Consider the following 11,545-nt stretch of genomic DNA (forward strand, 5'->3'; position numbering starts at 1 on the left):
CCCAGTGTGCACTCGGGGAGCCACTGCTTCAGTGGCAGCTGCATTTCCGTGGGGACACTCTGCACTCACGCTCAGACTGGTGAAGGTTCATCACTGGCATCCCTACTTAACTAATCAAGATGATGGGTGCCTTAGATGTGATGGGTTCTCTCTCCAAGGAAGAGATCCTCGCTCACCTGGCTGTGGGATAAAATGCATCCTGCTGCTGCTCTCCAGCTTCTGCCCCTCGCTCCCCTTTTCCAGTGGGCTCTCCACCTGTTTCAGACTTTCCTGGGCCTTGTGAGCATTGTTCATGGGTTCTGGTGCTGGAGCCATTCCCCACCTGGTTGCTGGTTTGAATCCAGCCCAGCTGGAGAGTGATATGAAGTCATTGCCACCTGCTGGCCCAGAAGAAACGAGCTAGTGGTCCTTGGCCAGTCCCTGGTGGAAAGATGTTTGCATTGCCTGTGACACCATCACACTGGGTTGCAGCCTCAGAGGAGAGGCTGATGAATGAAGGTCCTGGAGACCATCCTAGAGGTGGTCCCTGCTGGACATGACTGCAGCATGTTGTTGGAGCCCAGGGGAAGGCTGCAGTGTTTGTGCCTGGGCTGTATCTCGTGTTGGGCTGGAGCCAGGAGCGTGGTGTCCAAGAGCTGTCAATCCAGCACTGCTCCTTGGAACCAAATTCACCCTGCAGCCAAAGGAGGGGTTCCCCTAACCTGGCATCCAGCCTCAGCCGAAAGGGAACAGGCTAGGTTCTCACCCCCTTAGCTCAGGATGGATCGAGCCATCTGAAATGGTCCCTGGGTGCTGTTGAGATGTTACTGATGAACTAGAAGCTTGATGGTGACTCTGATTCCAAAACCTGCCTTGATTTTTCAGATATCTTCCCCTGGCTAGATCCCCACCCAGATCCTGCGGGCAGTACGAAGAGCAACCCCTTACCTCTGAGTGGGGGGAGGTGGTCCCGCTGCGTCCAGTGAGATGTGATGAGATTGCACACATGCGTGCTCTCTCACTGTGCAGCATTTGTCTCACACACCTGGGCAGTTGTGCCGGTGGCCGTGCAGGAACCTAGGTGTCAGCATTGCGGCTGGGCACTGGAAAGCTGCACCGAGGGGCCAGCTGGGAGTGCACGGTGTGCGTTTGTGGGAGGTGCAGCTGTAACTAAGATGCTGCAAACCTAATGCAATTGGAGCCCAGGAGTGTAAAGAGGGGCTCTTGGCCTCCAGCCCCTCTACGGCTTCCCACCCAGCCCTGGAGGGATTGGAGCATGACCCCTGCGATGCTCTCACTTACCCATCCTGGCGTCAGCTGGACCAGGGAGCAGTTCCTCTTCCTCCTCCACAGCTGACAGCAGATACCACCCCAGCATTGGTAGCTCACCTGTCATCTTCCTTCCAGCCCAGTACTATGCATGTCAGGCTGCCCCGAGGCTCTTCCCAGGCATGCTGGGGAACCAGGTTGCTGCCATGAGTAGGGTAGCTCAGAGCTGTCAGGGAGGCATGGATGGGTTGGTTTCTCAGGGGAATTTGAAAGCCAGTTTAAAGGTGTTTGTGAACTCCCCACCCTCCAGTGACGGACAGGAGTGAGGGCTGGGCTGGGGGGCGATGGCAGGTCAAAGTCCCAGTCCCAGGCCTGCCACTGTTCCTAGGTACAATCTGCTGTGGAGCCGTCAGTCCCTGCTGCATTCCTGGGCATTGCTTTGCGGCTCTTGCTATGGGGAGGGGGTTTTGTCCCGTCGTCCCTAGTGGGGGTAATGCTAAGTGACCGCAGGAGCCATCTGCACAGAGGGGGCTATGTTCCCAGAATCTCGTGGGCCAGTCTCTGGAGCTTAGCAGTGTGAGGCTTTGCCTGTCTGGGTATTGGGCTCTTGTGTGGTGGCCAGCACAGTATGTAGGGCAGAACTGCAGGAACAAAGGGTCCTCACTACTGTCCCTGTGCCAGAGGCATAAACAGCCCTGGGGCTCCGCACGAATAGGAACACTGAGCTTGGCGTCGGGCCATTTGAGACCCGCAGGCTGAAAGCCCCGGGAATTGGGCTGAGGATGAAGTGTGCGAGGTCTTGTGTCTCAGGGCATAGATGATTAGCTCCTGTTGGTGCTATTGGGGCTGGAGTGTACACAGATCAAATACAAACACGCTTTCCTGAGAGCATGTTCCTGATTTTTGGGGTCAGTGCCCCATTGTCTACCCTTCCCATTTTAAGGCCCAAAAACTTCAGTCTGATCATCCTGCCTGAGCTACTGTGTAATGCCGGCTGTAGCGTTTCACCCAGCGATTCCTGCTGGCTAGGCTAGTGAAGGGTGGCTGAACTAGATTTAGAGAGCGCCAGACTGTCGTTTGAGAAATCTCCATTGCTCTCAGTGCACCTCAGCAACAGGGGGAGGGCTGCTCATGGCAAAGGAGAATCCCTGGACACCATCTTGGGCAGGGTTAGTCCTCCCAAGACTGCAGGAGACAAGGTGGTCAGGGTGCACCCAGAAAAGCCTGATGCGGTTACTAGTCTGCTGAGTTTATGCCTGATGCTGACTGTAAGTTGCCCAGAGTGAAGTAAAAGGCCGCTTGGTAAAGCAGAGTTCGTGGAAGGGCCGAGAATCAGGTTGGTCTGAGGCCCTGGAGCAGTGCCAGATTGTGCTAGCCTTAAGTGTCCTTGTGGGCATGGCAGCATTTTAAGACACGGTCTCTTAGGAATCACCAGAGCTAGAAATAATTGCAGAGTTAATTAAGCTACTGAGCCAAACTCCTCCGAGAGTGATCCCTGAAACCCGCTGGGAGGAAGGGCTGCAGAAGTATTCTAATAATCATTCAACGCACTAAGTACCTTTTGCATCTTTCCCAAGTGATTAATGAGCCTCCTCCTGTGAGCAGATAGGGATCGGTGATGTACTAAGCTGGCATTTATTTCTAACTCCACTGACTCCTTGGATATCGCGCCTTAAAACAAGGCTGTGCCCTCACCAGCCTTTCTCTTAGTAGGAGGCCTGTTTGGCTTGGAATGCTGAAGGGCTCCAGTCAAGGCTCAGGTCCCCTCTCGGGATAGCTGCTCTACAATCACTAATCAAAGGAGACTGCCCCAGGAATGTACTACTGAGGTGAAATCGACTTTGCAGGTGGGAATGGATAAACTTTCCCAAGGGCTGGTCCTGAGCCTGCTGTTGGAAAAGGAAAATCTCTCTCCCCCACCTGCCTGCATTTCTGCCAGTGCTCCGGACTGCCCTGTGGGGTGTTCCTGTTGCTGTCGCCCGTAGCATGGAGCTGTGTCCCTGGTACTGCGCAGGCCATGCTCTGGTTTTATGGGAAGCCCAGAACTTGGCTCTGGACCTTGGAGCACTTGAACACTGCCCACGTGTTGGTTCGGTCTCGCCGGTAGAAGTTTGCAGCCAGGGCAGAGATTTGGAAGCTGCAGACAGTTGGAAGTGTTTTTCTTGTGCCAGTGGCACGAGACATAGCGCAGAAACGATCTGTAGCCCATACATGTGCCCCAGTGCCTGAAGCCAGAATTAAGGGCCTCCTCCAGGGAGGAGCGGGGGGGAATCTCAGACTGTGGCCCCAAAGTTGACCACAAAGCCTTTTCATGAAACGTTCAGCAACCCAAACAGTGCTGGTTGGAAGGGGAGGTGGGTCTAGATCCAGGCCCTTCCACTTACAGAGCAGGAAGAGATTGAGCCCCACCACCTTGGAGTTCTCATCTAGTCTCGCGCCTGTGTCTTGTTCTTTGTCCCCACAGGTCAGGAATCTTGGAACGATCCCTCTGCTCTCAGGGGAGGCCTTCAGAAAAAAAAGGTACGCCTTGGCCAAAGCATCTGCCAGCCTACCTCCAGGGAGCATCTGCCAGCCTACCTCCCCACGCCCCTGCGTCGCTATCGCTGTCCCCACTGGGCAAAAAGGGGAGCAGAGACAGAGTTGACTTGCTTGAGGTCATGCAGTGAATGACTGAGGTCTCCCAGCTTCCCGTATTGTTCCTTCACCAAGGTTCCAGCCGTCCTTGCTTGGTTTCCCAGGACAAGTGTTTTGCAGTGTGCATTTCCCTAGGCACCTCAAACACCATCCTATCTGCTGGCCTCTCCCTGCTGTGGCCTCTGCCACTGTGCCACAGCACCTGGGGTGAAAGGTTCGGAGAGCAGCCAGGCTAGAAACCTGCTAGCACAGCCAGATTTAGACCTGGTGCTTGGCTGTGCCCCTACAGCACCTCCTGCTGGAGTAACCGTGAGCTCCCACTCATGAGTGCTGCTATACTGCCTCCTGCGGGAGACCTCGGGCTGGAGTTGCTGGGAGCTCTCCCACAGCCAAGCGGCCCTTGCTGTGACTTCTTCAGGGGGATCTGTGAGCCGAGTTCCCCCACAGGTAGTGCTCTTACACCATTTCCAGCGCTGCATCCTGCTGGCAGGTGCAATAAGCAGCCCTCTGGCACCCTTCCCTCCCGCCCCCTTTTGTGCTGAGCACACAGTGGGCACTTTCTGGCATCTTGGCTGGGAACCTGCTTCAGGCTGTGCTCACTACAACAGGATTAGCCTCTCGTTAAAGCCATCTCCTTTTGATCTAGCCTGGCTGGAGCGAATCTGTTGTGACTCCCTGGCTTTCCCGGGGTGGGGTGAAGTGAAGTGTTTGCAGGAGACGCTCCCCCCCCCCAGGTCCTGGGACTTTCCCCAACGCTTGTTCTGCCGGGCGCTCTGTGTGACTAATCTCAGCATTCATGACTCGTGCCACGGCAGAGCTGAGTCGGCTTTCTGGGGAGCAGCAGTGTCTGCTGTGGCACGTCCGTTTGATTGAATGATTTCAGAGCACCCAAGGGGTTTCTCTCCGCAGCCCTGGTCACCGGCTGGGCATTGGGGGGCCTCCTGGCTCTCGTTCTGAGGGCCCTTGGGGTTTAGAGAGAGGTGCATATTGTGCCCACCTTTAGGATTGCTCTGCAGACTCCCAGGCTCTTTAGCTAGCAAAGATTATGAATTTGGCCTGGGAAAGTGCAGGCAACTCCTAGTTCTCTGAAGTCATTCAGTGGCAGCACCAAATCCTCTTTCGCTGTTTTCTGTTCCCTGGTAGTTGTCAGAGAAGTTCACCCCTCCAGCTCCAATCACAGTGCCAGTAATGAGCCTCCCTACAGAGCCGTGGGCCCTGCTGCCTCAGATTCCCAGATCCCAGGAACCTGGCCAGGCACCCCCGGGAGCACCCAAAGAAAGCAGCATGCAGGTAACCCAGGGGCATCACTCTCACCCCAGACTCCTTACAGGCTTGTAAGAGCTCTATCGTTTGGTGACACTGGGGCTTGGATCTGCCTCTTCCCTACCGTAGCATGTCCAGGACCCCAGGACCACTCCCTGAACCTTGTAGGAAATGACCTTGTTTGGGCAGGGCAGGGGAGGAGGGAGTGAGCCGTGCTGTGTAAGCAAGTCAAGAGGACCCCAGAGGGCTGCAGGCTGTAAGGGAACAAGCTGCACATGCAGCCATGTGTTCCTCACAGTGGCGGGGGAGTGAGCTGTGGGGTGTGGCGTTCACCTGCCCTGGGGTCAGCATGCTGTTATTGGCTGATTTTCGTTTGGTGTCAGTTTCCCCAGCTGCCCACAGAGAGAATCGAGAGGAAGGAGCTGCCCCCAGAGCACCAGGGGCTGAAGACCACCTTCGAAGGGCTGGTGCAGCGCTGCAGTGCTGTCGCCACCGACCCCGTGAGTCGCCTTTGCAGCTGCTTTTCCTCCCAGGTTGATCTCATCGCTAAAGCACAGAGCCAGGAGGAGTGGAGTCTTGTCCCAGCTCAGCCGCTGACTTCTCTCGCTGCCTCACCCCGTCCACTGGTGCTGCTTCTCTTTCCAGGGGATTTCCTCTTCCCTCCCCCCAGCTCTGCAGTCTTTCTATGCCCATCTCCTTTCCTGCAGAGTGGATACTTCTGCCTCTGCTGGGCCTCTGCCACACAGCCCCTTGTTTGTCTCCTCATGGGTCTCTAGAAGGGGAGGGTCTTGCGGGGAGAAGTGAGGCCAGGGCAGGATATTGCTGGGAGCAGCCGGCAGAGGCTGCCTCTTTCCAGCCTTGCCATCAGGCCCGCCAGACTGTTTCTCAAGCAGCTGCTGTGGCCTGCATGCTGTGGAACAGGGTGGCTGGGCAGGGCTTGCAGTGCGGCAGTTTGGGCTGCATCTCTGGAGAGGGCGGAATGTGCCAGGGTCATCGCAGGCATAGCATTGTTGGCAGGTGCAGTGAGGAGATGTGTTTCCTAGGGGGTGCTGTGGCAGTGCTTGTTACGGTCTAGGCCCTGAGTGTTTCAAGCTGAACCAGGGGTGCAGCTGTTGGCAGAGCACCTGGGAGGAGGAGGGAGCAGCCGTGGCATGGGAGGTTTGCCCCCGGCAGAGCCCATGCTGAGGATTTCTCTTCGCTTCAGAAAACCAAAAGGAAACTGGAGGACGCGGCACAGCGGCTGGAGTGCTTGTATGAGAAGCTCCGGGAGCAGGCTGTAAGTGCGCGAACCTGTCCCCTGCCCCTCTGCTGGCTCCAGCGCCCTCCTGCGTGCCCATGCCTTGGCCCCCTTTGCAAAGAGCTGTGCTCTGTGCGTGGCCCTCTAGAGGTCAGCGACCTTTAACTCCTTCACTCCATCCCTGAAACCGGCTGAGCTCTGCTTCTTCCCCAACTCCCCCACAGCGGTGCCAACTCTGGCCCATGTGGGGTGCAGGAGCCCCAAGCGGCTGGGGCATGGTGCAATGTGCTGCCGTTACAGCAGCAGGAGAGACTCAAGGTGTGTATGTCAGACACCCACTGACCAGTCAGGCCACTGGCCTCTCTCATTGGGCAGGAAGGAAGCTCCCTGACAGGTAACTCAGCAGAGACTTGGCTTTAGGCTGGGACTGGGGAGCTTGATCCACCAGAGCGGAGCAGGGAGAGGGTCCAAAGAGTCTTGGTGAGGGATGGGGATGGTCCTTCAGGCCCTGTCACTGAGCAATGCCTGCCCCAGCTGTAGGTGCCCAGCTGGCGCTTGGCTGAGAGCAGGTCAGACAGTTGGCATGGGGGGCTTACGGTAGAGCATGAGGCTGAGGTGTCTGTGCTCCTTCCCACAGCTCTCCCCTCACATCCTGATGGGGCTGCATGAGATTGCTCGCTGCATGGAGGCCCGCAGCTACCAGCAGGGCCTGCTGGTCCACACCCAGGTAGTGGGCAGCAGCAGCTTCAGTGAGGTGTCTGGCTTCATGCCCATCCTGAAAGTCCTCATGACCATCGCCAGCAAGCTGAACGTCTAGCACCTGGTGCGGAGGCGGGGGGCACGGTCGCCATGGAGACTGAGCAGGATGGCGAATCCGAGCTCTGGGCTGCAGACTCCCTCCAGCTCCCAAGCAGCGTATGGGAGCCAGGCCGTCCCCACCCCCCTGCAGAGACCCCACCGGGGACTGACTTTCTCCTTCCCGCAGCTTGTCAGTGTTAGTACTGCTGGCTAGGTTGCACTGAGATCCTCCCAGACCAGCTATGTGTCTGCTCCACCCCAGCCCCATGCAGAGATGAGAGGAGACTCACTCCTTCCGGCTGCCCCTTCTGCCGCTTTTCAAACTGAGGCTGTCCAGCGTGGCAGGCACCTGCACAAGGGCAAAGCAAGGGGCCTCCTTGGCTACCCCTGTGCCCCCCTCTGGGGATGGGGAGACCACCTGGCTACAACAGAGCCTCGCTGTGAGCTGAGCTCTCCATGCTGCACACATCTGTAGGGACCTTCCTTCAGCCTCACCCCCTCAGCCTTCTCCCTGCCCCCTTGCCCTCTAGGCCAACGGTTCAACAGGGGCGCGTGCTGGCCTCTGCTCTGCAACTGCCTTCTCCTTGGCGCCCTGCAGGTGGCTCCCTTTTCCATCTCCTCCCCCAGTGCGCCCCTTGAGCGCCTCTCCCCACACCCAAACCCTTCTGCATCCTGGCCCCTGTGCACTCTGGCTCCCCTACTCCTCATGGGGAGCGTTGGGCTCCTCTCTGGGCTACCTCGCAACATGCAGCATTTGTTCTGAAAGCTGCACGGACTGGCCCCCAGCCTCACGAGTACCTGTCCTACTGCCAGCCAGTATTGGGTGAAAGCCCCTAGGCTTGGATTTCAGAGCTGGCTAGGGGATTTCGACACGTGAGAGATGTGCCAATCCCCTAACCGGCTCTGAACACTTCACCCTTCATGGGGAGGGTCCCAAAGCTTGGGGGCACAGTGGGTCCTTCCCATCCAAGCCTGGGACACATCCTCTTCATCCTGCAAGGTCCATTGGCACAGCAAAGGGAGGGCACTTGATGTGGGAAATGGCGCTGTCGGAGCCAGAGGCTGTGCTGAGCCCTGGCTTGGCATTCAGCTGACGTTGGCTCTAGTGAACCGGAGTGGTGATGGAGCCATGGGATTGGCGCTTAGAGGGCGGAGGGTATTTCAGGGCATATGTAGCTCTCGTGCTGCCCAGCCCCCTGCTGGTTATGCCCTCCCCTTGCCCTGTGACGTTCCATGCTGTTTGACACCCCTGCTATCCAGCACAGGGACAGCCTCTCCCTCCCGCCTGTTGGATCCGCAGCACCCCCTGCTCTGCCGGGACCCTCAGGAGGCGGGGGTGTCTCTCCCTCGCTCTGTCAGCACAAAGTGCCTCAATAAAGCTGCTTTTTGTGAAATTGGCATCTCGTTCCTTGGCTCTGGGTCGCCCTCCCTTTGATTATGAAGAGAGGTCCCTTTGGTGCAGCTGCCATTCTCAACAGGGCTTGGTGGTCGTCTCTGCCTTCAGGGGCGAAAGGCAGAGCCTGGCTCTGCAGCTGGCTGTTGGTTTGGGGCACTGCTGTAAAGTGGATGCTTCCCCTGACAGTTTGTGCTTCAGCGTTTTTTTGAGCATGCTGGGAGCCCAGGCTGCCTTGGTTACAAACCACTTACGGCCTGTAGCACAGACACAACACGTGTGCCCTGAGTGCTCTCCTCCAGTATTAAACCATCTGTCCTCACCAGGCTGGGGGGGCTGGGCTGCTTTGGGGCAGAGAGTGGTCTTTGAGGTTTTGCACTAGTGAGCACGCCCAGGTATATTACTGCGCAAGCTTTGAGCTTGTGGCTGAGATCCTCAGCATTGCTTCATGGAAGTCAGCGGGCCTGCACCAGGTCGCACCAGCTGAGGATCTGGCCCATTGTCTCCAGTGCAGTGGGCTCAAGCTCAAGTGCCTGCTCCAAATCAGGCGAAGTAGGGTTTTGACCCTGCTTCTATGTCCCAGGGGAGTGCCTATCCACTGAGCATTTGAGCAGAAGGGTGCTGGGACAGACTCTTTCATGGCACTTATTTTCATGCTGCATAATAACTCCTCCATTGGGTGGATTCCCCACCAGTCTCTCGCCTTACAGCCCTGTTTTAGTTTCCCTCAGTATTTTGAGTTTGTGTCATGATGACAAACTGGCTTCTCCTTCCTGGGTGGTACCAAGCCCTCGAGCCAAAGCTTGGCTGTACTGTGTGCTGGGTCAGACTCACCAGCTACCTTTCCTACTTCCACCCCCCTGCGGAATCATATGCCTGGCCTGCAGGCAGCACATGGGTGCTACTCTCCCATGTCGTCTCTCTTCCCCCTGCCCCTCCTCAGTCCAAGCTCCACCATCCTGGTGCCAACAGAAGCTGCAGTTCACCACAGACCGGGCAGCTCGTCAGAAGAGGAGGGGTGCACACAATTACTGTCAATAGTAGCATTTGTTCCTGGCTGTTCCCAGGCACAGGCAGATGTCCCTGGGGCATGGCTGAGGCGCTTTCCCCAACCCTGAGGGAGTGACGGACAGAGGAGTGCTCAGGTATATTTTTTTGGAAGTTTAGAGTCCTAGCATGCAAAGCTGTTGCACCTGGCCCTGGGAGCAGGTGGTGTTCAGCCTACACTCCCCCATCTCACACACTTGAGCATCAGGCCAGCTAGCTTTGGAGCAGTGCTGCATTGGTTGTGACGTGGTCCCTTCCAAAGCAGGCTGCTCACCAAAGCCAGCTAGCAGCCCCTACCGGTAAGGGAAACGAGGGTAACTGAACTCTACAGGTGTCCCCCTGACTGCTTTAGCTGAGTCGCGTATGTTGGGAACTAGATTCTGCATATTGATCCTGAGCAACAGAGTCAGGGGTGCTCAACCTCAGCCCTGGGTCTTTTACTTGAGAGAGAGTTTTCTCTTCACGTTCACTTTGCATGTGGGTTTCACAGAATTGCAAGGCATGAACCAATTCAGGCACCTCAGGAAGGCTGGCCCTAACCAAAGCTGAAAAGGGCTGTCAGTGGAGAAAGGGAGGGAATAGTTTACAATCTGTATTTCCCTTTTACTGGGCTTTTCTAATGCTCTTTGGGGGCTGACGTAACCCACACTCTCATCCCGCTAACAATAGAGAAAAGTATTGTAGTAGGGGTAAGGCAGTGGATTGGCACCCAGGAGATCTATGTTTCATGCCTGACTGCCACAGAGGCTCCGTGTGACCCTGGGCAAGTCATTTAATCCCTGTGTGTGTCTGATCCCCATCCCTAAAAGACCCAGAATAAGCCTTCCTTTCTCCCAGCCTTTGGCTGGCTCAGCCGGCGAGCCTGGCCACTCTTTGGAGCAGGCCCCTCTCCCATTGTGTGTGTGAAGTCCAGCGCGAGATGGGGGCCACGTCTCAGTTGGTGCCTCTAGCTCCTACTTTCATGCAAATATTTCAGCTCCCAACTTGGCTCCCCCAGGCATTAAATAAGCCAGTGGAAAAGTGAACACAAAGGCCTGAACTACACACACTGGATCTGGGACCTGCCCAGCTGTGAAAAGCGATGGCCAAGCCAGGCCAGCCGTGCCCTGGAGCCAGCATGGAGTGTTCCTCCAGGCCACTTACTAAGGTGCTCTGAGCAGTCTGACCTATAGGGATACAGTGATGGTCTTCCCTGGAGAAGCTCTTCCACAGCCCAGCACCCCTTGTTGTCAGGGATTCCCCCAATATTAAGCTTAATTTTTCCCTTTTCCCCATAGACCCTAGTGTAAAGGCCAAGTGTCCCACAAACCAACTCCCTCCCTCCAAGCATTTGCAGGCTGGTCACAGCACTTAGTGCCTTTCCTTCTAAGTCAGAGTACCCATGTTTATGCGAATAATCTAATACCTGGCTTTTTCCAGGTGGAGATCTCAAGACATTTTCATCATTAACTCTGTTTACAGATGGGGAAAGTGAGGCAAAGAGCAGCAAAGTGACTTGCCCAAGGTCACCCAGCAGCCCAGGAATAGAACCCCAGTTTTTTGGAGTCCAAGTCTAGTGTTCTAGCCACTGGGCCACACTGCCTCTAATAAACTGTTTCATGATGGTCTTCTTTGGCTGATGGCATGGCAGGAGCCAAGGGTTTACAGGTGCCTGGCTGTGCACCTTCACTAGTGGGCCCCCACACCGCTGGCCGTACCGCAGCGTCCCCACACAGGGAGCGCACGTCCCATTCCGAAAGAAGGGTGCCTGCCTTCCCAAAGAGTAGGGGGCCTCATGTGAGCCCCAAAGGCCCAGAACGCACTAATCGCGCTGTAGATCACATCATGTCTCCAGGCGAGGGTTGTGTGTGTGTGCATGGTGGAGGCGAGATTGTTAGGCAGTATTTGTTTGTAAAGCCACTTGCTCGCAGGATAATACTTGCACT

General features: G+C 56.4%; 1 protein-coding gene across 1 annotated transcript in view; it reads left to right on the forward strand.

Annotated features, from left to right (window-relative positions):
• SEC31B (SEC31 homolog B, COPII coat complex component) overlaps positions 1 to 8,574 on the forward strand; it is a 41,287-nt gene extending 32,713 nt beyond the window's left edge. The window contains exons 22-26 of the mRNA XM_032778252.2: positions 3,713 to 3,768; positions 5,026 to 5,172; positions 5,529 to 5,645; positions 6,350 to 6,421; positions 7,020 to 8,574. Coding sequence (XP_032634143.1) covers positions 3,713 to 3,768; positions 5,026 to 5,172; positions 5,529 to 5,645; positions 6,350 to 6,421; positions 7,020 to 7,199 — 572 coding nt within the window. The 3' untranslated portion in view covers positions 7,200 to 8,574. The remainder of the gene's footprint in view (positions 1 to 3,712; positions 3,769 to 5,025; positions 5,173 to 5,528; positions 5,646 to 6,349; positions 6,422 to 7,019) is intronic.
• The last annotated feature ends 2,971 nt before the right edge of the window (positions 8,575 to 11,545 follow it).

This window comes from Chelonoidis abingdonii, chromosome 16 (assembly GCF_003597395.2).
Source record: "Chelonoidis abingdonii isolate Lonesome George chromosome 16, CheloAbing_2.0, whole genome shotgun sequence".
NCBI lineage: Eukaryota > Metazoa > Chordata > Testudines > Testudinidae > Chelonoidis > Chelonoidis abingdonii.